The 26,612-nt window shown below is 47.0% G+C and overlaps 1 protein-coding gene and 1 long non-coding RNA gene across 5 annotated transcripts in view; one reads left to right on the plus strand and one right to left on the minus strand.

Annotated features, from left to right (window-relative positions):
- The window catches only part of ACOX2 (acyl-CoA oxidase 2), a 32,598-nt gene extending 27,924 nt beyond the window's left edge, over positions 1 to 4,674 (minus strand). Inside the window, exon 1 of one of the 4 annotated variants that reach the window (XM_005295947.5) lies at positions 4,520 to 4,674. In XM_005295947.5, coding sequence (XP_005296004.2) covers positions 4,520 to 4,537 — 18 coding nt within the window. In that variant the 5' untranslated portion in view covers positions 4,538 to 4,674. Of the gene's footprint in view, positions 1 to 3,570; positions 3,716 to 4,519 lie in introns of those variants that run through there. The other 3 variants (XM_065552895.1, XM_065552894.1, XM_024109926.3) reach the window with 3 other exon arrangements.
- Positions 1,731 to 23,274, plus strand: LOC135972828 (uncharacterized). The gene is made up of 2 exons (XR_010589381.1): positions 1,731 to 1,861; positions 22,097 to 23,274. It is a non-coding gene; the product is annotated as an uncharacterized LOC135972828 (long non-coding RNA).
- Positions 23,275 to 26,612: the final 3,338 nt, after the last annotated feature.

Raw genomic sequence — 26,612 nt, forward strand, 5'->3', positions numbered from 1 at the left:
GTTTAGGGCACATGATGGCACATGGTCATCTTGGATTAGGACTCAAAATGTAAGAGTTTAAGGAAAGTGATTCTTGTTACCTTTTACTTAAAATTTCCTATCAAAACCAGGGCCGGCTTTAGACCAATTCAACCAATTCCCCTGAATCGGGCCCCGCCCCTAAGAGGGCCCTGCGCCCAAGCCCCGGTACGGCGTACTGGCAAGAGCTGGTGTGTTGTACTGGGGTGGCCCAGCTTCCCCAGGGGGCAATTTAAAGGGCCTGGGGCTCCCAGCAGGGGCTGGAGCCCCAGGCCCTTTAAATTGCCACCAGAGCCCCACTGCTGGAGCCCTGGGGTAGGGCTGCGGGGCTCTGGGGGCTATTTAAAAAGTCCGGGGCTCCCACTGCCTGTACCGCCCCGGCCCTTTAAATAGCTGCTGGAGCCCCACCGCTTCCCCACGGCTCCCGTGGCTATTTAAAGGGCCGGGGCGGTAGAAGCAGGGGAGCCCTGGGCCCTTTAAATAGCCCCAGAGCCCTGGGACAGCAGGGGGGCTCCGGGGGCTATTTAAAGGGCTGGGGCTCCAGCTGCCTCTGCTGCACCCCCTACCCACACCAGCCCCGCCCCCCTGCTCTGCCCCTGTCTCCAGCCAGGCCCTGCAGAACCCCCTGCCCTGCCTCCAGCCCCACACCCCCTGCCCGCACCAGCCCTGCCCCCCCTGTCCTGCCCACACCAGCCCTGTCCCCCCTGCCCTGCCTGCAGCCAGCCCTGCACCCCCTGCCCCCAGCCAGCCCCTGCCGCACCCTCTACCCTGTCTCCAGCCAGCCCCTGCTGCACCCCCTGCCCTGCCCGCAGCCAGCCCTGCGCCCCCTGCCCACAGCCAGACCCTGCTGCCCCCTCTGCCCTGCCTCCAGCCCCACACCCCCTGCCCGCACCAGCCCTGCCCCCCCTGTCCTGCCCACACCAGCCCTGTCCCCCCTGCCCTGCCTGCAGCCAGCCCTGCACCCCCTACCCACAGCCAACCCTTGCCGCACCCTCTGCCCTGTCTCCAGCCAGCCCCTGCTGCACCCCCTGCCCTGCCCGCAGCCAGCCCATCTCCAGCCAGCCCTGCACCCCCTACCCACAGCCAGACCCTGCTGCCCCCTCTGCCCTGCCTCCAGCCGCGCACCCCTGCCCTGCCTGCAGCCAGCCCTGCTGCACCTGCAGCCTCTGCCCAGTCTCCAGCCACCCCTGTGACGTTGTGCAGTCTATATGGTTTTATAAAAACTTGATAATAAGTCAATATAATGTAACTGAGCTGGTTTTAGAGAAAATACGGTAATAAGTGAATGTAAGTAACTGGGATATGCCTCATGCAAAAGGTCTCTTGTAAGGTATCATTACAAAGCTTATAATCTACTGAGTGTGATCATCCGATTTGTATAAATGTACCACTCTTGTATCTAAAACTAGAAATATAAAATGTAACTCTGAGGGCCTATTGTAATTGTGTAAAGTGTGGGCCATTAATGATGGTTTGGAATCTTGATGACTCCCATTGTCTGCAGATGGCCGTATTTACCTGTGAGTCTTCCTGTATATGTGTGTGCTGGCAAGTGAGTAATGAAGTCTTGCAGTGACATGTGATCATGTCACCTGAACTGGAATCCATCTTTAACCTGGTGCTTTTCCAGTGAGGGGGGGTGGAAACCCAGAGAGACAAAGAGTTCCCGCCTTATGCAAAAGATATATAAAGGGGGGGAAGAGAACAGAGAAGGGAGAAGCCATCATGAAGAATCCCCTAGCTACCACCTGAGCTGCAACAAGAGCTGTACCAGGGGAAAGAATTGTGCCCAGGCCTGGAAGGTGTCCAGTCTGAGAAAAAACTTACTGAAGCATCTCTGAGGGTGAGATTATCTGTATTTAGTTTGATTAGGCATAGATTTGCGCATTTTATTTTATTTTGCTTGGTGACTTACTTTGTTCTGTCTGTTACTACTTGGAACCACTTAAATCCTACTGTCTGTATTTAATAAAATCACTTTCTATTTAGTAATTCACTCAGAGTATGTATTAATAGCTGGGGGAGCAAACAGCTGTGCATATCTCTCTATCAGTGTTATAGAGGGCGAACAATTTATGAGTTTGCCCTGCATAAGCTTTATACAGGGTAAAACGGATTATCTGGGTTTAGACCCCACTGGGAGTTGAGCATCTGAGTGCTAAAGACAAGCGCACGTCTGTGAGCTGTTTTCAGGTAAACTTGCAGCTTTGGGACAGGAGATTTCAGACCCTGGGTCTGTGTCTGGAGCCAGACGGGAGTGTCTGGCTCAGCAAGACAGGGTGCTGGAGTCCTGAGCTGGCAGGGAAAACAGAAGCAGGGGTAGTCTTTGCACATCGGGTGGCAGCTCCACAGCCCATCTCCAGCCAGCCCTGCACCCCCTACCCACAGCCAGACCCTGCTGCCCCCTCTGCCCTGCCTCCAGCCGTGCACCCCTGCCCTGCCTGCAGCCAGCCCTGCTGCACCTGCAGCCAGCCCTGCTGCACCCGCAGCCTCTGCCCTGTCTCCAGCCACCCCCTGCCGCACCCCCCAGCGGCACTGCCCGAAGCCAGACAGCCCCACACACACCCCTGCCCGCACCAGCCCTGCACTCCCTGCCCTGCCTGCAGCCAGCCCCGCACCTCCTTCCCTGTCTCCAGTCAACCCCCACCGCACCCCCGTTGCCTGAAGCCAGCCAGTCCCGTACTCCTCTGTCTCCAGCCCTGCCAACCCCCGCCGCACCCCCCTACGGCCCTGCCTGAAGCCAGCCAGCCCGCCCCACACCCCGCTGTCTCCAGCCAGCCCCGCACCCCTTGCCCTGCCTCCAGCCAGCCCCATGTCCACTGGTGCCCTGCAGTTCCCAGGGCAGTAACCCTGCACACCTGCTTCAACGAGGGGGGCAGGAGCAGCTGGGACCCACACATGTGCACACCACTAGGGTGACCAGACAAAGTGTGAAAAATCGGGACAGGGGGTGGGGGGTAATAGGATCCTATATAAGAAAAAGACCCAAAATCAGGACTGTCCCTATATATCGGGACATCTGGTCACCCTAGCACACCCCCAGGGAGTGGCGGGGACCCACACATTTGAAACAGAGCTCATTAATAACCGATCAACAGCACATATAATGCAATGTACAGAATATATAATTTTATTATTTATATAGTTATGGAAAGTAAATGATACATGGAAGAAATGAAAGGCTTTTCTTTACATGTTGTATTTTTTTTTGTTAGTCATCCCTGCCGGGGCCCTGCCGAAATGTTCGAATTGGGCCCCGCACTTCCTAAAGCCGGACTTGATCAAAACTACTCTTCCTTCACCATCCCCCATTCTAAATGGGCCTGGGAGTGGTTTGCTCCCAAAACATTGCAACATTGCAGAGGAATGCATAGGCATGTGTGAACACATTTTGACTGTTCCCACAGATCCAGTTGCAGGCCTGCAGCTATAGTGCAGACACTGTATAGCAATTTGAAAAGGTGCCTCTCACGACCACAACATATCCGAAGCAAACTCACAATTCCGCCTTTACATGTTGAACGTATAAAAAGGCCATCAACAATCTCTTACCTTAAAACAGAAGTTCTTCCCGTAAAACTATCCCACTCCTCTTTCTGGTTAAAGTCAGGGGATAAAAGGTCGTTAGGTTTTGCTTTCTATCTGGTTAACGCCCCCTATCCAACATGTTGCTTATTAACCCTGACAGGTAATGACTGAGCGAGAAGTAGGCCTTCCTGACTACTTAACACAATTAAGCACAGTTGTAGCTGGGACACTTTTTTTTTTGTTTTTAACGAGATGCATGTGTTGATAGTACTTTAATTTTGGATTGAGATTAAGCTGTTTAGCAGAGTTGCTGAAAAATAAGGATTTCATGACTGCAGGATCATTTATCTCAAGGGAAAGGAGAGGAAAAAGAGAATACGCTCTTTCAATGAATTGCAGCTATTCTCCCAGACCCACTCTAGTTCAACCACATGTGACTGATGCAGGAATCACTTGGTGAAATTCTATATCCTGTGCTGTCAGGAGGTCAGACTACATGATCCTAATGATCCCTTCTGGCTTTAAAATCTGTCTACAGCTTAACCGTAATTCTACCCAAACGTACAATTCTAGTGCTGAGTAAAAGGACCCCCGTTCAGCCGGAGTTGATGAACGAGGTTGTCTGGCTTCATCCACCTATCTGTCATTCCTAGTTATTTCAATTTTGGATGCCCTTTGCAAGACGTATCGTAACACCTGGCATGATCTTAAGGCATCGAATTCAGGGTCGGCCTGTTATCGTCTAGCATAGAAACGTTGCTCAACCCAGAGCAGCCCAATAAAACCAATGGAATCCACTGCCCTGGCTGTACAGTGAAAAGCGAACGTGGCAGCTTAGAGGTACCCAGAAACCTTCAGCTTCATGCTCCTACTTTGATTTAGCTGCACTTCATTCACCCGTGCGAACACACACACACACACACACACACACACACACACACACACACACACACACACACACACTCTCACTTACCTTCCCCTGGGCAGCCATTCGAAGGGAAAGTGGCACCTCCAGTCCAGTCCCAACTTCCTTAGCAGCTGACTGCAAACTCCATTCCCCAGGACTCGCCCTGTCATTAACTCCTTGTTGTGCCGTGCACACTGGCAGCTGTGCACCACCACTGACCTCTAGTGGGTGGCCCGTCACACTTGCTCCAGTGGTGTCAGAACACGACTGCAGAGAACAGAACGGCTGATCCCAAGAGCTCACAACCCAGGCTCAATCCCCCCCAAAACACCAGGCGGTTGAGTTTTAAAAATGGTTTTGTTTTTGGTCGGCCTGCTGAGTATTCACCCCTTGGGGGACACCCCAGTCCTGCAACGTGTGTGGGTGTGAGATCGTTTTGGGGTGGAAATTCAATGTAAATGCATGCACACACAAACACAGGCCTGCTCCTTAGCCGCTTGGCGAGGGCTGGCGTCCCCTTCCCAGCTCTCTGTCCCCTTCCATGCCCCCTCCCATCACTCTCTTCTTCCTCCAGCCTCAAGCTCCTGCCCCATCACCCCCTTCTGGCTTCCTCCATCTCAGACCCTCACCTGCTCCCTGACCCTCCCACTCATATTCCCTTTTCCCTCAGGCTTCTGCCCCATCACCATCTCCCTCCCTCTCCCTCTCTGCCTCCCAGTATCCTCCCTGTCCCGCTCAATTCTTCCACCTTCCACGGTTCACAGATTGTAAGGCCAGGAGGGACCATTACGATTGCCTGCTCTGAGCTGCAGCAGAACACAGGCCTGCACCCAAGGGTGCTTCCCCCAGGCACTCTATCCCTGACCCTTCCCCACCACATTTTCCCTTTGTATCACCTCACAGGGCCGCCCTGCCTCCCGGCAGCATGGGGCCGCCATGTTTGCTGAGGACCGGCAGATACACACTCTCCCAACCCACCTACTTTGGTTGGCATATGTTGCCCTTGGGGTCTCTCTGACACACTGGCATATGACAGCTCTGGGGGCCTGAGCATGCTGCAGGCAGTGGCAGCGTGGAGCCAGTGAGGGAAAGGGAGCCGTCTTTGAAACGGTGTCACGCTCCCTACTGTGCTAGGTGGCTGAATCTTCTCCCCACACAGGCTCCGTGTCGCCGCCACCTAGGAAATTAGCGGCATTATTAGTGAGAGCAGGAAGGCCTGACACTGTTTCAAAGCCCCCCCTCCCACACTCTCTGTTATGTGTGCAGCAAAGTCTGGATTGAAGTTGGGCAATATAACTTCAGCAAAGAGCCTCTTTCCAGCCAGGAGTTGTCCCCACTTCCAATCTCCATTACCCCGCCCAGAAAAGTCAGGAAATATTGTGGGGTCGGTATTTGTTTCACAAAAGCAAAAGTGTAAAGCTTTGGTTTGAACTGCACGGCTGACGCGGAGATTCAGCAGTGAACCATTATTTAATGCAACAGGAGACTGTCTGAGGGCAAAGATCTGTGTGTGACTGAAGGTCATGGGAATGCAGATTTACTCTGATAATAGAACAGTTAATATTTGCTTTATCTCTCGCTGTCAATTATTCACTTTAGATTAAGGCAATTCCTAACTGAAGTGAAACAGTTCAGCACCAAAGGTTTTGATCAGTGATTCTCAGACTTTTGTACTGGTGACCCCTTTCACATAGCAAGCTCTGAGTGCGATTCCCCCCCCTTATGAATTAAAAACACTTTTTTTCTATATTTAACACCATTATAAATGCTGGAGGCAAAGTGGGGTTTGGTTTGGAGGCTGACAGCTTGCGACCCCCCCATGTAATAACCTCGTGACCCCCGAGGGGTCCTGACACCCAGTTTGAGAACCCCTGGTTTTCATACTTTTATAGTGTGCACTTGTGAAAATTCCCTTACGCATGAAGAGTGCATTTGGGAAGACACTCAAAGGAGATCTTTGTTCAGTCCCCCTCAGACAGATCCTAAAGGCAATGCTTCTTCGGATACCTCTTTAAAAATGGGTGCAGGCCAGGAACTGTGCGGGGGCTTTTGCTAATTTCATTTAAAATGTTTCAGCCTTTTCAGTGAAAATTAAAACTCGTCATTTTCATAATAAAAATGTAAAAAGTTTCTCTGCAGAAATGGTGACATTTCGCCTGGGTCCTTCCTTTTCTTTCTCTATGCCTTGGTATCTGAGGGAGTCTGAAAACTTAGCTATTGGCTTCCTGAAAGCAATGGTGCCCTTGACATAGTTTGCTAAATTCATGGAAAAATCTGTTTCTTCATTTGAAAACTGCGAGTTCCAAACAGCTCCAGGAATCTGTTCCCTGGACACCTACAGGCTGAAGATAACACTGAAGTTTAGTTCTTTGCATCTTGTTCTGATTGTAACAAGTACAAGAGAGACTGTAGATGTGTATGTTGGTGCCAAAAAAGACAAACTGGGCATAGCTACAGAAATGACGGCCCCGCCTCCTCCCCCCAGAAAAAAACAGACTCCTAAAGATCAGGTGGGTCTATTTTTTGTTTGTTTGCTTGTTGTTTTATTTTTGCCCAAATATGGTGGAATTTAGACCAAGTCAGCATTCAAAGTGGCCTTATTCCTAATAATACCCAAGACCATAGGTATAGTTGTTATTTGTGATTATTAGTACAATTGCGAAGGTTAAGGGTTTCTGATTTTGTTTACACAACGGTTTTGAGAAGCTGTAAGTGTGGCAAGTTTTTGAAATAACTGTATTTTTAAAATTTGCTTTTAACTTAAACATATTCAAGACTTAAAGTGAATTAAAAATTGCTGCCATTAGAAATGACTGCTATTTTGACATTATATATGTGGAGATTTGTGAAATGTGAAACACTGATGACTTGACTGTTTGGTTAAGTAATCAGAGAGCAGTTTTCAGGAGAGATGAACCATGCAGAATCCCTGCTCTTCCCCTTGCCTTCCACACACAACCAGAAGATTTTGATCTCACTCAAAAGTAATTGGAAATAAACATGACAGTGCATAGGTAAAGTTTTTCAAAGATTATTATCATCCCTTTTAGTGTAAAGAAGGGGTTAGTTTTGACAGTTCTGCTATGCATTTACATCCTGAAGAAACATTCGTACAGTAATTTGCCAAGCATTATTAGAGCAAGAGTGGTTAATCTGCTGTATTTAAGACCCAGTAGCCTTTGTCTCTGCAGAAGTTCAAATCCCTCATCCAGCAATTTGTCATCAATCATTTTTCATTAAAAATCTAGGATTTTGTTTAAAACTTTTAAAAATATCTGTTACTGGATCCTAAAACTGGGTTTTATGGGTGTTATTTAGCAGAGGCATCATTTGCTATCTACCAAGATACCCAACAACAGCAAGAAGAAGAAAGCTCTCGGGAACCAGCTTCAAAAGAGCAAAGAGAACTGCGGCTTTAGAAAAATTGCACAAGAACAGCTGTTTTTGGGGGTAGCCAGGCCATGGTTAAGTGACAACCACACTACAAACTGTCTATAAGTGGAGGCTGAAAATAGCAACAATTTTTGTGGCAGCATTGTAATGTTTAAAGTTGAAAGGGTTTTTAGCATAATTTCCACCGAAAACATCATTATCTGCAAATCCAATAACGAGCTGCTTGGGTGACTGCCCCAGAAAGAGATTTTCCTGGTTACTGATGTGACTGCTGGCTGGAACATTAAACACTTTCATCCCCAACCAGTCCACAGGGCGCTTTGCGTTGGCTGTCATTAGAGCCTCTGCATGTCCCAAAAGGACCCCCGGAGCCGCTTTCAGATGATTCAGAAAGAGAGTCGCGGCATTAAATATGCACTTTATAATTCTGACTGGCATTCCCGCTCATGAGGCAAAAAGTATCTTTGCTACGTGTGAGTTTAATTTTCACATCCACATCGTTCAGCAGCATCTTTCTTGAAAAATGAAATTGCGGTGTAAACCCTCTGCTACCCACACCAGCCAGGTGGTGGTCTCGTGAGATCCCTCTGTGTCTTCCTGAAACCCTCTGGGGGACACCTGCGTAGAGAAGATTTCATTGTGGTAGTTTAAAATCAATTCTATAAAGGCTTTGTAAGGGTAAGCGTTGTTGTCTGGCTGATAAGTCAGTCACCCAGAGTGACAGCCAGCTGGTAAAAAGGGTGGAAATGGGGTGATCCTGGCATTGTCATCAAGGTCGGAACCGTCTTCTTTCGCTGTCTTGCAGCGCGTGCACTGCAAAGTGCTGCTGAGTGAGGTCTAAGTAATGATCCCTGTGTCCTGAAACAAAACATGCTCGAGGGGCATTCACCACTCAAGCAGCCAAGGTGGCACCTCACCAGAAAAGCGATGCTCAATCCTGGTTAGATGAGGGGCGATTTGAAATAAATCCAGCTGGGATTCAGCACATTCTTCAGGGCACCATGAATGAAAGCAGGGCCATTGCCTGGGGCTTGCTCAGGCGTCAGCCCCAGGTGGTGGGGCTCAGGGCCCTGGGCGTCAGCCCCATGCAGTGGGGCCTCGGCTTTCTGCCCTGGGCTCCAGTGAGATTAATGCTGCCCTGCTTGGTGGCCCCCTGGAAACCTGCTCGCGGCCCCCAGGGAGTCTAGATCCCCTTCCCCGTGATCTACGGTCAGGGGCGGCTCTAGCACCAGCAAAGCAAGCAGGTGCTTGGGGCAGCCCATTTGCAGGGGCGGCAGGGAGCCAGCATGGAACCAACAGGGGGCCCTGGGAGCTGTAGTTCCTTGGTGAGCTCCCTGCCTATAGAGCCAGCCTTGGAGCAGGGAAAGAATTACATTTCCCAGAAAGCAACAGAGGGTCCTGTGGCACCTTTGAGACTAACAGAAGTATGGGGAGCATAAGCTTTCATGGGTAAGAACCTCACTTCTTCAGATGCAAGTAATGGAAATCTCCAGAGGCAGGTATAGATCAGTGTGGAGATAACGAGGTTAGTTCAATCAGGGAGGGTGAGGTGCTCTGCTAGCAGTTGAGGTGTGAACACCAAGGGAGGAGAAACTGCTTCTGTAGTTGGATAGTCATTCACAGTCTTTGTTTAATCCTGATCTGATGGTGTCAAATTTGCAGATGAACTGGAGCTCAGCAGTCTCTCTTTGGAGTCTGGTCCTGAAGTTTTTTTGCTGTAAGATGGCTACCTTTACATCTGCTATTGTGTGGCCAGGGAGGTTGAAGTGTTCTCCTACAGGTTTTTGTATATTGCCATTCCTGATATCTGACTTGTGTCCATTTATCCTCTTGCGTAGTGACTGTCCAGTTTGGCCAATGTACATAGCAGAGGGGCATTGCTGGCATATGATGGCATATATAACATTGGTGGACGTGCAGGTGAATGAGCCAGTGATGTTGTAGCTGATCTGGTTAGGTCCTGTCATGGTGTTGCTGGTGTAGATATGTGGGCAGAGTTGGTGTCATAACTATAAAGGGAAGGGTAACAGCTGTCCTGTGTACAGTACTATAAAATCCCTCCAGGCCAGAGACTCCAAAATCCTTTTCCCTGTAAAGGGTTAAAAAGCTCAGGTAACCTGGCTGGCATCTGACCAAAGGACCAATAAGGGGACAAAATACTTTCAAATCTTGGTTGGGGGGGAAGGCTTTTGTTTGTGCTCTTTGTTTGGGAGGGCGTTCGCTCTTGGGACTGAGAGGGACCAAACATCAATCCAGGTTCTCCACATCTTTCTAAACAAGTCTCTCCTATTTCAAACTTGTAAGTAAATAGCCAGGCAAGGCGTCTTAGTTTTACTTTGTTTTCTCAACTTGTAAATGTACCTTTTACTAGAGTGTTTATCTTTGTTTGCTGTACTTTGAACCTAAGACTAGAGGGGAGTCCTCTAAGCTCTTTACGTTTAATTACCCTGTAAAGTTATTTTCCATTCTAATTTTACAGAGATGATTTTTACCTTTTTCTTTAATTAAAAACCTTCTTTTTAAGAACCTAATTAATTTTTTCCTTGTTTTAAAATCCCAGGGGGGTTGGAACTGTATTCACTAGGGAATTGGTGAAAGGTTTCTCAAGGCTTCCCAGGGAGGGAATCCAATTGGGATGGTGGCAGCGAACCAAAGCTAAGCTGGTAGTTAAGCTTAAAAGTTTTCATGCAGGCCCCTACATTTGTACCTTAAAGTTCAAAGTGGGGATACAGCCTTGACATGGTGGCAGAACGGTGGGATCATTTTAAACCCAAAAGCCAGTGAGATTTTTTTTTCCTTCTAGCTGCTTGAAAAGCAGAGCTGAAGGTAGATGCATATCTTATCTCTCCTTGCCTGAAGGCAGAGGTGTTAAGTTTTTTTAACAAGGTCCTTTGTTAAGAGAAGTGTTCAATTAGCAAACAACTGGTAAAAGGAATTTACAAGCTAAATTGTTTTTTTTTTCTTTTTACATCCTCGGGAGTAGCTAGTTAGAAAGTCTCTGTTAACTCAGCAGCAGCCAGAGCTGAGAGCTTCCCAGTTTCAGTCAACTGCAGAGGGGGTGACCCAGCACAAGAAAACAGGAAAATGATTACAAAAAAAGAAAAAGCCAAAGAGGAGGCCCACAAGAGAGCTATGGAGCTGAAAGAAAAAGAGATGGAGCTGAGAGACAGAGAAGAGAAAGCCAAAGAGGGGGCCCACAAGAGAGAGATGGAGCTAAAAGAAAGAGAAGAAAAAGCCAAAGAGGGGGCCCACAAGAGAGAGATGGAGCTAAAAGAAAGAGAAGAAAAAGCCAAAGAGGAGGCTCACAAGAGAGAGATAAAGCTGAAAAAAAAGAGATGGAGGAGAGAGAAAAAGAAAGGAAGTATGAACTCGAAGTAGCAAAGGCTAAGCAGGATGCACCAGCCAATCCTAACAACCCCCCTCCAGGTACCACTTCCCATCCCAGAAAATTCCCCACCTACAAGGCAGGCGATAATACTGAGGCCTTCTTAGAAAATTTTGAAAGGGCCTGCCTTGGATACAGCATCATTCCAGACCAGTACATGGTAGAGCTGAGGCCGCAGCTCAGTGGACCCTTAGCAGAGGTGGCGGCTGAAATGCCTAAGAAACACATGAACAGTTATGAACTTTTTAAAAACAAGGCCAGAATCAGAATGGGGCTAACACCTGAGCATGCCCGTCGGCGGTTCAGAGCCCTAAAGTGGAAACCCGATGTGTCATTTACCCGACATGCCTACCACATTGGAAAAAATTGGGATGCCTGGATATCAGGAGCAAATGTTAAATCTACGGAAGAGTTGCCCTTCCTAATGCAAATGAAGCAGTTTTTAGAGGGTGTTCCTGAGGAAATAGAAAGGTACATCCTAGATAGGAAGCCCAAAACTGTAACTGAGGCGGGGGAGATTGGAGCCAAATGGGTGGAGGTGGCAGAAAAGAAAAAAACTAGTAGCAGTTGGAGCGAATATCAGAAGGGGCAAGCCGAAACAAAACCTTACCACCGGGGACAACCCAAGGCCCCGCCCACATCCCAAGGGAAACCCCAGACGCCTTCTCATCCCACCACACCAGACTCCACCAACCAACATCGCCCCGGTGATACCTTAGCAGGGCGATGTTTTAAATGTAATGAACTGGGACATATAAAGGCTCACTGCCCCAAGAACCCCAACCGATTACAGTTCATTACACCCCAATCACACCAAAGATCCCCAGACCCAGATGCCTCTCTCATACCCTCGGAGCGAAGGGAAACCTTGAGAGTGGGCGGAAAGAAGGTTATCGCTTGGAGGGACACTGGGGCACAAGTGTCAACTATCCACCAATCCCTAGTGGACCCCAAACTCATCAACCCGGAGGCTCCAGTAACAATTCAACCCTTCGTGTCACAGTCTGTAACCTTGCCTACAGCCACGTTGCATGTCCAGTACAAGGGCTGGTCAGGAATGTGGACTTTTGCAGTCTGTAACAATTATCCCATTCCCATGCTGCTGGGGGAAGATTTGGCCAACCATGTGAAGCTAGCCAAGAGGGTGGGAATAGTCACCCGCAGCCAGGCTAAGCAAGCTTTCACCCCCATCCCTGTTCCTGAGCCATCCACCAGGGCCCCGTCTGTGTTACCAAAAACCCAAACAATGGTGGTGGAACCGGATCCCCTGCCAACGACTGCAACAGCCGTAGTGGATCCAATCCCAGAGACCCAGCCAAAACCAGTCCCAAAACCGGAACTGGCAACACAACCAGCACCAGAACCATTGCCAGCACTGAGTCCAGCGCTTGCAAACCCGTCTACAACTTCAACGCCAGAGGGCACCAGCGAGCCTGACCTGGTGGAAGCAGCAGATAACCCTACCCAAGAGGCTCAGCCAGAGCCTGAGATACCACATAGTGCACCAGCGGACAGCGATTCACAGTCAACCGAAACAGCCCCAGCACCTGCATCGCTTCCAGAGGGACCAAGCCCCAGTCCATAGTCCAAGGAGGAACTGATGTCTCCAGCATCAAGGAAACAGTTCCAGGCCAAGCAGGAAGCAGATGACAGCCTTCAGAAAGCTTGGGCGGCGGCGCGGAGCACCCCACCGCCTCTCAGCTCTTCTAACCGATCCCGGTTTGTTGTAGAACAAAAACTTTTATACAAGGGCACCAGAAAAACTGGCATCCTCAAAAACAGTTGGTAGTTCCCACTAAGTATCGGGTAAAGCTCTTAAGCTTAGCCCATAATCATCCCACTGGCCATTCTGGGGTGAACAGAACCAAAGACCGGTTGGGGAAGTCCTTCCACTGGGAGGGAATGGGCAAGGACGTTGCTAATTATGTCCGGTCTTGTGAGGTGTGCCAACAAGTGGGAAAGCCCCAAGACCAGGTTAAAGCCCCTCTCCAGCCACTACCCATAATTGAGGTCCCATTTCAGCAAGTAGCTGTGAATATTCTGGGTCCTTTCCCAAAAAAGACACCCAGAGGAAAGCAGTATGTACTGACTTTCGTGGATTTTGCTACCCGATGGCCGGAAGCAGTACCCTTAAGCAACACCAGGGCTAAAAGTGTGTGCCAGGCATTAACAGACATTTTTGCCAGGGTAGGTTGGCCCTCCGACATCCTTACAAATTCGGGAACTAATTTCCTGGCAGGGACCATAAAAAAACCTGTGAAAAGCTCATGGGATGAATCACTTGGTTGCCACCCCTTACCACCATAAAACCAATGGCCTGGTGGAGAGGTTTAATGGAACTTTGGGGGCCATAATACGTAAATTCGTAAATAAACACTCCAATAATTGGAACCTAATGTTGCAGCAGTTGCTTTTTGCCTACAGGGCTGTACCACATCCCAGTTTAGGGTTTTCACCATTTGAACTTGTGTATGGCCGCGAGGTTAAGGGGCCATTACAGTTGGTAAAGCAGCAATGGGAGGGGTTTACGCCTTCTCCAGAAACTAATGTTCTTAACTTTGTAAGCAACCTACAAAGCACCCTCCGACACTCTTTAGCCCTTGCTAAAGAAAACCTAAAGAATGCTCAGGAAGAGCAAAAGGCCTGGTATAATAAACATTCCAAAAAACGGTCCTTCAAAGTAGGAGACCAAGTCATGGTCTTAAAGGCGCTCCAGGCCCATAAAATGAAAGCGTCGTAAAAAGGACCATTCACGGTCCAGGAGCGCCTAGGAGCTGTTAACTATCTCATAGCTTCCCCCACCTCCAACATAAAGCCTAAGGTATACCATGTTCATTCTCTTAAGCCCTTTTATTCCAGAGAATTAAACGTTTGCCAGTTTACAGCCCAAAAAACAAATAATGCGAAGTGGCCTGAAGGTGTCTACTACAAAGAAAAAAAGAATGGTGGCGTAAAAGAGGTAAACCTCTCCACAACCCTTGGACGTCTGCAGCAACAGCGGATCAAGGAGCTGTGCACAAGCTTTGCACCAATTTTCTCAGCCACTCCAGGACGGACCAAACGGGCATACCACTCCATTGACACAGGTAATGCTCACCCAATTAGAACCCCACCCTACCGAAAGTCACCTCATGCCAGAACTGCTATACAAAGGAAAATCCAGGATATTCTACAGATGGGTATAATCCGCCCCTCTAATAGTGCATGGGCATCTCCAGTGGTTCTAGTTCCCAAACCAGATGGGGAAATACGCTTTTGCGTGAACTACCGTAAGCTAAATGCTGTAACTCGTCCTAACAACTATCCAATGCCACGCACAAATAAGCTATTGGAGAAATTGGGACATGCCCAATTCATCTCTACTTTAAATTTAACCAAGGGGTACTGGCAAGTACCACTAGATGAACCCGCTAAGGAAAGGTCAGCCTTCGTCACCCAGGCAGGGGTGTATAAATTCAATGTACTCCCTTTCGGGTTGCAAAATGCACCCGCCACCTTCCAAAAACTTGTAGATGGTCTCCTAGCGGAATTGGAAGAATCTGCAGTTGCCTACCTCAATGATGTGGCCATTTTTTCTAATTCATGGGCAAAGCACCTGAAGCACCTAAAAAAAGTCTTCGAGCGCATCCAGCAGGCAGAACTAACTGTTAAGGCTAAAAAGTGTCAAATAGGCCAAAACAAAGTGACTTACCTGGGGCACCAGGTGGATCGAGGAACTATAAATCCCCTACAGGCCAAAGTGGATGCTATCCAAAAGTGGCCGGTTCCAAAGTCTGAAAAACAGGTCCAATCCTTCTTAGGCTTGGCTGGATATTATAGGCAATTTGTACCCCACTACAGCCAAATCGCCGCCCCGCTAACAAACCTAACCAAAAAAACCCAGCCAAATGCAGTTCAGTAAACTAATAAGTGTCAAAAGGCCTTTAACCAGCTTAAGGCAACACTCATGTCTAACCCTGTGCTAAGGGCCCCAAACTTTAACAAACCATTCCTAGTAACCACAAATGCGTCCAAGCAAGGCGTGGGAGCAGTTTTAATGCAAAAAGAACCAAATCAAAAATTCCATCCTGTCGTGTTTCTCAGCAAAAAACTGTCTAAAAGAAAAAGCCACTGGTCAATCAGCAAAAAGAAATGCTACGCCATTGTGTAAGTGCTAAAAAAGCTACGCCCATATGTTTGGGGACGGTGTTTCCAACTACAAACAAACCATGCTGCGCTACAGTGGCTTCATACCGCCAAAAAAAATAACAAAAAACTTCTTCGGTGAAGTTTAGCTCTCCAAAATTTTAATTTTGAAATACAACACATTTCGGAAGCTTCTAACAAAGTGGCTGATGCACTCTCCCGGAAAAGTTTCCCAAAGTTAACTGGTTAACAATTGTTCTTAAACTAAAACATATTGTTAGTTTTTATATAATCAGTAGTATGTCTAAAGGTACATGTGTCTTATTAACTCTGTTTTCTCCTAAAACTCCAAAAAGAAATCACAGCCAGTGTGGAACCAAATGTCCAACACTATCTGTAATTTGGGGGGCGTGTCATAACTATAAAGGGAAGGGTAACAGCTGTCCTGTGTACAGTACTATAAAATCCCTCCTGGCCAGAGACTCCAAAATCCTTTTCCCTGTAAAGGGTTAAAAAGCTCAGGTAACCTGGCTGGCATCTGACCAAAGGACCAATAAGGGAACAAAATACTTTCAAATCTTGGGGGGGGGGGGAAAGGCTTTTGTTTGTGTTCTTTGTTTGGGAGGGCGTTCGCTCTTGGAATTGAGAGGGACCAAACATCAATCCAGGTTCTCCACCTCTTTCTAAACAAGTCTCTCCTATTTCAAACTTGTAAGTAAATAGCCAGGCAAGGCATCTTAGTTTTACTTTGTTTTCTCAACTTGTAAATGTGCCTTTTACTAAAGTGTTTATCTTTGTTTGCTGTACTTTAAACCTAAAACTAGAGGGGAGTCCTCTAAGCTCTTGAAATTTAATTACCCTGTAAAGTTATTTTCCATTCTAATTTTACAGAGATGATTTTTACCTTTTTCTTTAATTAAAAACCTTCTTTTTAAGAACCTAATTAATTTTTTCCTTGTTTTAGATCCAAGGGGGTTGAATCTGTATTCACCAGAAGTTGGTGGGAAAAAAAAGGGGGAATGGTTAATTTCTCCTTGTTTTAAAATCCCAGGGGGGTTGAAACTATATTCACCAGGAGTTGGTGGGAGGAAGGAGGGGAATGGTTAATTTCTCCTTGTTTTAAAATCCAAGGGGTTTGAATCTGTATTCACCAGGAAATTGGTGAAAGGTTTCTCAAGGCTTCCCAGGGAGGGAATCCAATTGGAATGGTGGCAGCGAACCAAAGCTAAGCTGGTAGTTAAGCTTAAAAGTTTTCATGCAGCCCCCTACATTTGTACCCTAAAGTTCAAAGTGGGGATACAGCCTTAACAGTTGGCATCGAGGTTTGTTGCATGGGTAACACAGGAACAAATCAACATACCCTTAGAGCCCCGACCGGGGTTATTCTATCTACTACCTAAGATCCACAAACCTGGAAATCCTGGACGCCCCATCATCTCGGGCATTGGCATTCTCACTGAAGGACTGTCTGGATATGTGGACTCCCTACTCGGACCCTATGCCACCAGCACTCCCAGCTATCTCCGTGACACCACAGATTTCCTGAGAAAACTACAATGAATTGGTGACCTCCCAGAAAACACCATCCTAGCCACCATGGATGTAGAGGCTCTCTACACAAACATCCCACACACAGATGGAATACAAGCTGTCAGGAACAGTATCCCTGATGATTACACAGCACAACTTATTGCTGAGCTCTGTGACTTTATCCTCACGCACAATTATTTCAAATTTGGTGACAATATATACCTCCAGACCAGTGGCACCGCTATGGGCACCCGCATGGCCCCACAATATGCCAACATTTTTATGGCTGACCTGGAACAACGCTTCCTCAGTTCTCGTCCACTCATGCCCCTTCTCTACCTACACTATATTGATGACATCTTCATCATCTGGACCCATGGGAAGGAGACCCTGGAAGAATGCCACCATGATTTCAACAGCTTCCACCCCACCATCAACCTCAGCCTGGACCAATCTACACGGGAGGTCCACTTCCTAGACACCACCGTACAAATAAGCGATGGCCACATTAACACCACCCTATACCGAAAACCCACCAACCGCTATGCCTACCTTCATGCCTCCAGCTTCCACCCCGGTCACACCACACGATCCATCGTCTACAGCCAAGCACTGAGGTACAATCGCATCTGCTCCAACCCCTCAGACAGAGACCAACACCTACAAGATCTTCACCAAGCATTCTCAAAACTACGATACCCACACAAGGAAATTAAACAAATCAACAGAGCCAGACGTGTACCCAGAAGCCTCCTGCTACAAGACAGGCCCAGAAGAGAAACCAACAGAACTCCACTGGCCATCACCTACAGTCCTCAGCTTAAACCTCTCCAACGCATCATCAGTGATCTACAACCCATCCTGGACAATGATCCCTCACTTTCACAGACCTTGGGAGGCAGGCCAGTCCTCGCCCACAGACAACCTGACAACCTTAAGCATATTCTCACCAGCAACCACGCACTGCACCATAACAACTCTAACTTAGGAACCAACCCATGCAACAAACCTCGATGCCAACTCTGCCCACATATCTACACCAGCAACACCATGACAGGACCTAACCAGATCAGCTACAACATCACCGGCTCATTCACCTGCACGTCCACCAATGTTATATATGCCATCATATGCCAGCAATGCCCCTCTGCTATGTACATTGGCCAAACTGGACAGTCACTACGCAAGAGGATAAATGGACACAAGTCAGATATCAGGAATGGCAATATACAAAAACCTGTAGGAGAACACTTCAACCTCCCTGGCCACACAATAGCAGATGTAAAGGTAGCCATCTTACAGCAAAAAAACTTCAGGACCAGACTCCAAAGAGAGACTGCTGAGCTCCAGTTCATTTGCAAATTTGACACCATCAGATCAGGATTAAACAAAGACTGTGAATGGCTATCCAACTACAGAAGCAGTTTCTCCTCCCTTGGTGTTCACACCTCAACTGCTAGCAGAGCACCTCACCCTCCCTGATTGAACTAACCTCGTTATCTCCATACTGATTTATACCTGCCTCTGGAAATTTCCATTACTTGCATCTGAAGAAGTGAGGTTCTTACCCATGAAAGCTTATGCTCCCAATACTTCTGTTAGTCTCAAAGGTGCCACAGGACCCTCTGTTGCTTTTTACAGATTCAGACTAACACGGCTACCCCTCTGATACATTTCCCAGCATTCCCTTGGCCACTACCAACAGGAAAGAGGGAGGGAGGAAGCTGAGACCTCATGCTGCAGCCTGCAGTGAATGGAGAGCTGCCCTGGGAGTAGGGATTCCATGTTTTAACATTCAAAAAATAGGACACTCCACAGGGAGGGAGGGTAGCCCCACCCTGCCCCCATCCACTCCCTCCAACTGCCCCCCACAGAAACCCCAACCCATCCAACCCCCCCTGCTCCCTGTCCCCTGCCCCCCCTCCTAGGACCCTGCCCCAACTGCCCCTGCAGGACCCCACCCCCTATCTAAGCCCCACTGGTCCTTGTCCCCTGATTGCCCCCTCCTGGGACCCCACCCCCTATCTAAGCCTCCCTTCTCCTTGTCCCCAACTGCCCCCTCCTGAGACCCCCCCAACTTCCCCCCTAGGACCCCACCCCCTACCTGTCCCCTGACAAACCCCTGGGACTCCCATGCCTATCCAACTGCTGCCTGTCCCCTGACTGCCCCCCCTGAACCCCTGACCCATCTAACCCCCCCTGCTCCCTGCCCCTGACTGCCCCCCTGGAACCCCCTACCCCTTCTCCAACCCCCCAGCCCCCTTACCGTGCCACTCAGACCAGCGTGTCTGGCTTCGCACAGCGCCAGACATGCTGCTGCATACATGCTGCCGTGCTCCCCTGCGGAGCCACAGCCCCCCTCCCCCCCCAGCACCTGCCTTCCAGATTTGAACACCTCAAAATTCAGGAGTGCTCAAGCTCAGTTTGGGCAGCTGTTACTTCATTTCTCCCAAATCAAATATACTGATCCACTGTAACTTGCTGTAGAAAAAGTAGGATAAATTGAGCAAGAAATGCTTCCCAGTGGTTATTAGGACTGGAATTGCTATTTTCAACAGCCATTGCCTTTTGTTTGTTTGTTTAAAAGGAAGACAGTGATATTGCATTGGCAAATTCCGCATAGAAAGAAAGAGAGGAACAAAAGAATAATAAAGGCACCTCAACTTTTCCTCATTTATGTAGGACAGTCTTATAACATGCATCCAGATATCCTCCAATCACACACGCTGAAAATTGTTCCACTTTACTGCAGTTCTGTAACCATATGGGAACCAATCCTGTCTTTGTTCTGTGCACATCCAAAATTCCTGCTGAATGACCCGCCCTGGGAGCGAGTTACCAGTGACCCAGGGCTGCAGTGGAAGGAGGGTGCAGGTGGCGGGGTGGGAGGGGGAGCCCAGGGCTGGGGTGCCAGGAGGTATGTGTGGGGGGCAATGGTAGGGGGGTAAAGGGGAGCCCAGGGCTGGGGTGGCAGGGTGTGTGTGTGTAGGGGGAGAGCCCAGGGCTGGGGCGGCAGGGGGGTGCGGCTAGGAGCCCAGGGCTGGGACGGGGCAGCCAAAATTTTTTTTGCTTGGGGCGGCAAAAAACCTACAGCCAAACCTGTCTACGGTCCTCTTCCTCGGACGGCTTTCACATTTGTCTGCGATGGCTTCAGGCAGCTTTCGTTTTAAAGGGCATGGTGGGGGAGGGTCTGTAAATGGACGGCATGATACTGCTCTTTTTTTCCTAATCACTACTAGACGAGAGCCTTCCTGTTGCATGTACATGCCTTCGTTGTGCGTAATGGCACTAGATACGCGGGTCGCTACATCTTCGGTTATGTGTTTCGCAGCCATTTTCATGTGAGGCTTAATAATTTCTAGCTCCTTCTCAAAAGTGGCCCAGCTTTTCTAAAAAGACGTTTTGATTCTGGTCTGTCTTTATTTCCGTAGTGCTGGTTCTGACGTGCTGTTTACTCTCAGGAACATAATGAAATAAGAAGCGTAATAGGAATGAATAGTGAGGCTGGGCAGTTGAATGGTGAGGGGGGGCAGGGCGAAGCCACTCCTGGGGATGCAGCAGGTGAGGGGTGGGGAAAGGCAGCATCGCTAATTTTCTTTCTTCCCTGCCCAACACTTTCAGACCCAGTTCCACCCAGTGACAGAGTCTCCACCGAAGCCCACCATGACGCCGCAGGTGCTTTGCTGTTCGGCAAGCTGTATGGCTCGCTGGATTGCTTTGACCCGGAAGCACTCTCGGGACCACAGTTCAGAGAGGTCTTTGATGAGGAAGGAGAATTAAAAGCTGCTGTGGTCTACAGACTCATCAAGCCAGGGCAGAGGAGGGCAAAGATGAAGCACTTGTAAAGCAGATGATAAATCTCATACGCTGGTGCTCATGGGAGATTTTAACCAGGGAGAGAGAGAGAGACAGCAGTTTTCCATGCATGATAGTGATAAATTCATTGTTGCTGCCGCAGATGTGAACGCAGCACAACAGCAGTACCTCGCAGTCCCCCATTAACTGATGCCCCTTTTGATTTAGGTACCATACGTGATTTTAAAAAGAGATTGTGTGAACTTTATTTTAAAACTGCCCGCCTAGACCGCTCTCCACACAGCCAGCGCGTCAGAACTGTTCACATCGATCGGTCGCCCGCTGATGGTTCTGCGGTAACTTCTGTATAAAAGCCTGCATCATGTCGCTGTATCAATAGGTGCTCGGATGTAAAGTACCTCCACATCTTTCATTTTAAAGTGTTGTTAAATCTCTCCATGACCCCCACTTTAACTTAATTATTGATAACAAAACAGTATTTGTGTTAACAAATTCTTTAAAGCTTTGGTTACAAATTCTTTTCCACAGTCCATCTGTAATTTTTGACTTGATTGAAAATAGTTTTAAATGTCCTCGTCACCTCTTTCTCGGCCTTATCCTTTAGGGCTTCCACCCAGGTGTATTTAGACAGGATGTCGCTCACCGTTAAAATGTACTTACGGCCATCATGGTGTTTAGAGCAGGGAGCCATGTTAACCAGATCAGTCTGCTATTGTGTGTCCACATTAGACACAATCGCTTTATTTCTTTTAAACTTGATTCTGGCTGGTTTATGTAGGGCACAAGCATCTTAATCTATAAACCAGGCTGCAAGCTGCTTTCTGCTCAGAGTTTTACCATGCTTTTTAGTAGCCTGGAATAAGGGTATCATGCCTCCAACACTCCCAACCTCTCCAGGAAAGAATATATTTTCTTTAACAGCCTTATCATTTCTGACCAATGTAACTCTAGGACTCCTGTATATGTGAGAAAACACTGTTGTTTTTTAAATACAGAGCAAAGCAGAATATTTTACATTCAAATACCGAGTCTTAAAAGCAAAGTAAATAAATGGTAATTTGTGGTATCTATAAACAGCTGTTGACACTCTTTGTGTTTCTCACACTGCACTTTTATTCTTAGTTCTGAAATAAAGGGTGTTTAAATTCTAATCAATATTCAGCTTTATTGTTTCTGAACCTTTAGGTCTAGGTTCTGTCTTACTTGTTTTGTGCATCACCTTTGATAGTTAAACCTGGTAAATGCATTTCTAGGTACTCGTGTTTATACATATGTAGCTAGAATGAACGTAGCTGGGGGCTGGGAGGAGGGAGGAGCCTGGTGTCTTTTTGTCTGTATTATCTGAGTCAGGGAGTGTTGCGTTTCATCGTTATTTGCATGCTTTTATTAATCAGAGTTAATACAGACAAGACAACTTCCAAGTAGCCAATTTCTGCTACTTTTTCTTCTACTTGTCGAAGAGCGATGACTGAATGTTCCTTGGGTTTCTTCTGACCACAACTGGGCAGTCACCAGTGAATCCATCCACTCGCTCCAGCGGGGCATCAGTCGAAGAGACGAGTTTCAGGTGGAACAGATGATGGTGGTGAAGATGCCTGCAAATTAATGAAATGAATGGAAACCTACAGGCTTTGAAGAGTCAGACCTTCACTTTGCACTTGACTAGTAGTATATTTGGCCAGATAGTTAACCCGAGCAGAGTTACATTTAGTCTTTGTGGTAAGGCTGATCTGTCTGCAGGAGCTGGGTATTGTACTAGAGGAGCACATCTGGAGAATTATGTCAGTCGAAGCAGTGAAATCCTGTGGTTTAGAATAAGAGAAGAATTGAGTCTATTGACTCCTCGTGTCAGGAGGGGTCACTAGAGCTGAGTGAATAACAGATTGTGTTTGTTTGTTTGGTGGCCAAACCGAAGAATTGGGGGGGAAATTGTTTGGGATCAAACTGAAATGAAAGTTTTTCAGTTTTTCTTACTGCAACGAAATATGGAAAACATTATTTCAGGTAGAATGAAATGTTTTGTTTAGTTGTCAGGTGTCTTTTTCCCTTAAAATTTTTTTTACAAACGTCAAAACGTTTCATTTTGAAAATGTCAAAACAAAACATTTATATTCTTTAAAAAAAAAATCAATTTTTTTTTACCAAAATTAGTAGCCAAATTCAACTTGAATTCAATAAACCCCAAATGACATGTTTTGGCAAATAAGCTATTCATCCATAAAAAATTATCCCAGCTCTAGCTGTAGAACAGATAGACCAGCTGACAAATGAAAATTATGATTTAATATTACTTTTAGGCTTGGAAGAATTCCATTTTTATTTTTTTATAATTTTGACAGATAATATTGATTTGTTTTTAAAATATTTTTATTCATGTAAATATTCACACTTGTGCAAAATTATGGCTGTTAAGTATTTTGTTGTCAATTTAAATGTTCACAGTTGCAGGCAATTATGCAGACAATAATTATTTAATGACTGTAGATACTGAGATTCAAAAAGCTTTATGGCCATCACAACATGAACTATCAACATCACATGTCAAAATTTACCAAGTAAATATCCTTAAATCAAACTCTAATAAGGTCTTAAGAAGCATTTTTCTTACTTTGCCTCTCTGCAAATTTCAATTACCAATGGAGATATTTTTCATCGGTTTGTGCATGTATGGTGAAATCAACATTTATTGACATTTATTGATAAAAATCTAATCCTTCCAAGCCTAATTACACTGTAGTAAGATCTTAAAGCCACAACTAGGGTGGGCTTTATAGTGCTAGGCATTGTATAAGGGTATAATCGTCTGTCCCCGCCCTGAAAGAGTTTACCGTCTTAAAGACAAGATGTAACAGGTGGACGAGACAAACAAGTGGGCTGGGGCTAGAGTGGGGCGACAGAGAAACAAATAAATATAGTCCACCAGAGGTAGTGATCGTAAGCAGTAGTGGTGACTAGTCTCATGGCCTGGTGCTTGCGGGAGGTTGTAATTAATGAGAGAGAGAGAGATGATCACCCTTAAAACTTGCTAACTTTGCCTTAGGTACACAGCTTATGTTACTTCTGACCTGCCAACATTCCCTGGGCTGACTGGAAGAACTACCACGAGGACACTGCTAATTCCGAGGTAACTAATCTGTGTATCTATGGCAAAGCTAGTGATAGTAGTTGTTAAGGCTGACTGCTGTATCTCTCTCTCTCTCTGGTTAAAATCTCCCATGAGCACCAGCATATGAGATTTATCATCTGCTTTACAAGTGCTTCATCTTTGCCCTCTTCTGCCCTGGCTTGATGAGTCTGTAGACCACAGCAGCTTTTAATTCTCCTTCCTCATCAAAGACCTCTCTGAACTGTGGTCCCGAAAGTGCTTCCGGGTCAAAGCAATCCAGCGAGCCATACAGCCTGCCGAACAGCAAAGTACCTGCGGCGTCATGGTGGGCTTCGGTGGAGACTCTGTCACTGGGTGGAACTGGGTCTGAAAGTGTTGGGCAGGGAAGAAAGAAAATTAGCGATGCTGCCTTTCCCCACCCCTCACCTGCTGCATCCCCAGGAGTGGCTTCGCCCTGCCCCTCTCTCACCATTCAACTGCCCAGCCTCACTATTCATTCCTATTACGCTTCTTATGTCCCACCACCCTTCTCGTCTTTGCTCTTCCGTTTCCATTTCCTCCCACAATTCCTCCCTCTCCCGCGCTGCAACCCTGACTGCCCCACAGTCCCCCTGACTCTTCAGTTTTTGTAAGAGATATAAAACAAATACAGTAAAGACAAGAAGTCCTGGGATTAATATGACATTCCCGCCCTCACCCCATCCTTCTGCCTGTTGGTTGCATCCCTTCTGGTGTTTATCTCTACATTGTAGGCTCTTAGGGGTGTGATCTCTGTCTTCCTTCCTCTCAGTACAGCACCTATCACAATAAGACCTCATGGCCTGACTGGGGCCTCTTGGTTCTATCGCAATATAAATACTAGTCCTAGATAGGGCCTGTGTCAAACATTGGGCCGAAGATGAATTGGTCCATTTTTCAGTTGAATGTGTGATACCCAGATGGTCTCGAAATGGGGGCTGTAGAAGAATGCAAATAAATACATTATTGTGGATGATCTGAACTGGGGACTTTACTTTATTTGAATATCAGCCTGGAAAACTGGCACTGAGGACTGTGGTTCAAACGCAAGTCACTGGGCTCGATACAGGAATTGTTGGATGAAATTTTACAGCCAGTGCTATGCAGGAGATCAGAGTAGATGACCATTATGGATGGTCCATTTTGGCCTCAAAACCAGGAAAATGGCTGATAGTTAATAGAGTGACAAGGTGGGGGAGGTAATAGCTTTTATTGGACCAACTGCTGTTGGCGAGAGAGACAAGCTTCTGAGCTGAAGAAGAGCTCTGCGTGGCTTGAAAGCTCGTCTCTCTCACCAGCAGAAGTTGCTCCAATAGAAGATATTACTTCACCCACTTTGTGTCGCTGATAGCCTGGGACCAACATGACCATAGAGTCACTGCCTATGATAGTTAATAGGTCAGACTTGGTAGAAGAAATGCAAAATAACCTATTTCATTCTTTTAAATGTAGATCTAGGTATAAATATCTAGATACCTGATATTTCCCAGAGTAGTGAAGGCGCTGTAACAAACTCCTAAAGAGATAAAAATTCAAGAACTCTTCCTTGGGAAACAAAAAGAGAGACTTTTTTTAGGTTGCTCTAGTACATATGTCAACCTGGGTGACACTTGGCAAACAAACAAAAATCCAGCTGACTTTGCATTGCTTTGGTTGCTTTTCCCCCCAAATATTTTCCATAGGGACGGTTGCCACATCAGTTGCCCTGCCTCATAAACTAGGCACTAGCAATCCCTTTACTACAACAGAAATAACGTATTGTGCCTTTACCGTGTTAGTGACTATTGAATCCCAATTGGAGTTTGGAGCAGTGGTGGTCATTGGAGCAGAGCAAGAACACGATTCACCGGTGAAGTTTAGAGAGCTCGTACAAGGACGTGAACACTGCTGTCACCCTGGAGGCTTAAGAGGCCCTCATGTTTTGCCTATATCTTTGTGCAGACCCTCTGCACAAGGGTGAATTTCATCACTGAAAATTATGCAATGTACCAGGATGATACAAGGTCTTAATCTAAACTCGTCAGAGGGTATGTCTGCACAGCAAAAAAACAGGTTGAACAAACAACTGTCAGGGATGGTCTAGGTTTACTTGGTCCTGCCTCAGCACAGAGGGCTGGACTAGATGCTCTCTTGAGGTCCCTTCCAGCCCGACATTTCTATGATTACATTTTTCTAGCCCTACATGAATTAAGGCAATGAAGGATCATAGTGACCCTTCATGGAACAAATGAAGTAGTCGCATATTACTATGGTAACGTGATTCAAGCCCTCCCATGCAGCATGCCATCTACTAACCCCAAAGCTTCTATCATCAAAAACATCATTGTCTTCTTCAAAGGTGCATCTCCCACCAGCACAGCCTCCGTCCACATCACGGCGCTTGCGGATTTTGCCCAAGAACTCAAGAGCATCTGATTTCTTCAAGAAGGCTACAAAGGGACAAATCATTGTAGCACGTTAATGGAGAGTCAGAGAAGATAGGATGCAGCATCATGCAGGGAATCTCCTGTTTACTACGAAGAGCAATCAGCCTACAGCTTTAATACTTTAAAATAACGTTCAGAACATGATGTTCACAGTGCTTATCATGCTTAAAAGTGATGCCTAGCATTGCTTTATTCTCAGGTATAACACCACACTACTATTGTGCTTGCCTTGGGTTTGCTTTCACTCTAACTGTAAGATCCTGAAGATTATTGTTTAAAGATGACATATGTCTAGCAGAGAGCTTCCTTCCAGCAATCTGCTCTATCTGGTTACTGGCTTTTCTGCAGCTTGGCCAACAC

This window comes from Chrysemys picta, chromosome 7, assembly GCF_011386835.1.
Source record: "Chrysemys picta bellii isolate R12L10 chromosome 7, ASM1138683v2, whole genome shotgun sequence".
Classification (NCBI taxonomy): domain Eukaryota; kingdom Metazoa; phylum Chordata; order Testudines; family Emydidae; genus Chrysemys; species Chrysemys picta.